The 1,381-nt window shown below is 35.7% G+C and overlaps 1 protein-coding gene across 1 annotated transcript in view; it reads left to right on the top strand.

The window, feature by feature from the left end:
* Nucleotides 1-1,381, top strand: part of LOC107653791 (E3 ubiquitin-protein ligase HECW1-like) — a 63,502-nt gene that overhangs the window by 11,001 nt on the left and 51,120 nt on the right. Inside the window, exon 2 of the mRNA XM_016440613.1 lies at nt 866-1,115. Within this exon, the coding sequence (XP_016296099.1) occupies nt 866-1,115 (250 nt within the window). The remainder of the gene's footprint in view (nt 1-865; nt 1,116-1,381) is intronic.

The raw sequence follows: 1,381 nt of genomic DNA, 5'->3' as shown, positions 1-1,381 counted from the left end.
ATGTGTGTGTATTTATATATACATAATAAATATACACAGTTCACATACAAATAATATGTAAACAAAAACTTGTATTTTGGATGCGATTAATCGTTTAACAGCACTAATATATATATATATGTGTGTGTGTGTGTTTGTGTGTGTGTGTGTGTGTGTACTTTGTTTTACTATAAAAATTAAGCTATAAAAATTTGGAGTTAAAGTTACACACTGTTAAAAACATGTATGTTTTTACATTATTTTAACTCATCCAAATAAGTTGAGCAATTTCTTTTAAGTCCTATGGAATTCAACTTTTTAAGTCGGTTTAATCTAATTTAATTTGAAACGACTTGTACAACCTTAAAAATGTAAAGAAGCAACTGACCTTTTTTTTTTTTTTTTTTTTTTTCAGTGTAGAAAATGTAAGAGTTTTAGAAAAAACTTTCTTTGGTCAGTTTTCCATGTGTTTTTTCTGCAATAATGAATTGTAATGTCACTTTAAGATAAGTATTTAACATGATCAGTTCAACTGTATGGAAGCATATAGGTAGCGAAATTCAATTTAAAATGCAATTTGGATCGTTTGAAACATGGCGGCTGGAGATCTGATAAGATCGTTGAATTCACTGGCAGATGAAGTGGATTCAAACTTTGCACGTATGGGTAATGGAAAATGTACATTTAAATACAGAAATACAATGCCATTTTGAATATTGCGTTGCCATTTTGAATATTGCATTGCCATTTTGCATATTGCATTTTAAATTGAATTTCGCTACCTATATGCTTCCATACAACTGCTCCCATGATAAACTGTGATAAACAATGAAGCCACCAAGTTCAAAATAACACAAGTGTGAAGGTGGCATGACTTTCTCTGCAGAACCTGTACCAGAGCAGGTTTCTGGGCCTGGCAGCCATGGCCTCTCCGTCTCGCCGGCGGTGTAAGAGCGAGACACGCTTCAGCTCGGCTCGATCCACCAGCGACACGGACCTGGTGTCCTTACAGAGCCGCTCCACCCTGAGCGCCAGCACCTCGCTCTACTGCATCGGACAATCAGACCAGCTCGTCATCTGCTGGGACATCAGAGAGGAGGTGGACACCGGCGACTGGATCGGCATGTACCTCATCGGTGATCCACATACATATATACTCTCTACCTGTCAAAAGTTTGGAATAATTCCATTTCAGATGTTTTTGAAAGAAGTCTCTTGTAACTCACCAAAGCTGCATTTATTTGATCTAAAAAAAATACAGTAAAATTGTGAAATATTATTACAATTTCAAACAGCTGTTTTCTATGTGAATATATATTAAACTGTCATTTATTTCTGTGATGCACAGCTGTATTTTCAGCATCATTACTCCAGTCTTCAGTGTCACATGATCTTCAGAAAT

This window comes from Sinocyclocheilus anshuiensis, unplaced genomic scaffold (genome assembly GCF_001515605.1).
Source record: "Sinocyclocheilus anshuiensis isolate Anshui unplaced genomic scaffold, SAMN03320099.WGS_v1.1 scaffold79, whole genome shotgun sequence".
Lineage (NCBI taxonomy): Eukaryota > Metazoa > Chordata > Actinopteri > Cypriniformes > Cyprinidae > Sinocyclocheilus > Sinocyclocheilus anshuiensis.
This window is presented reverse-complemented; position numbering and strand designations above follow the sequence as displayed.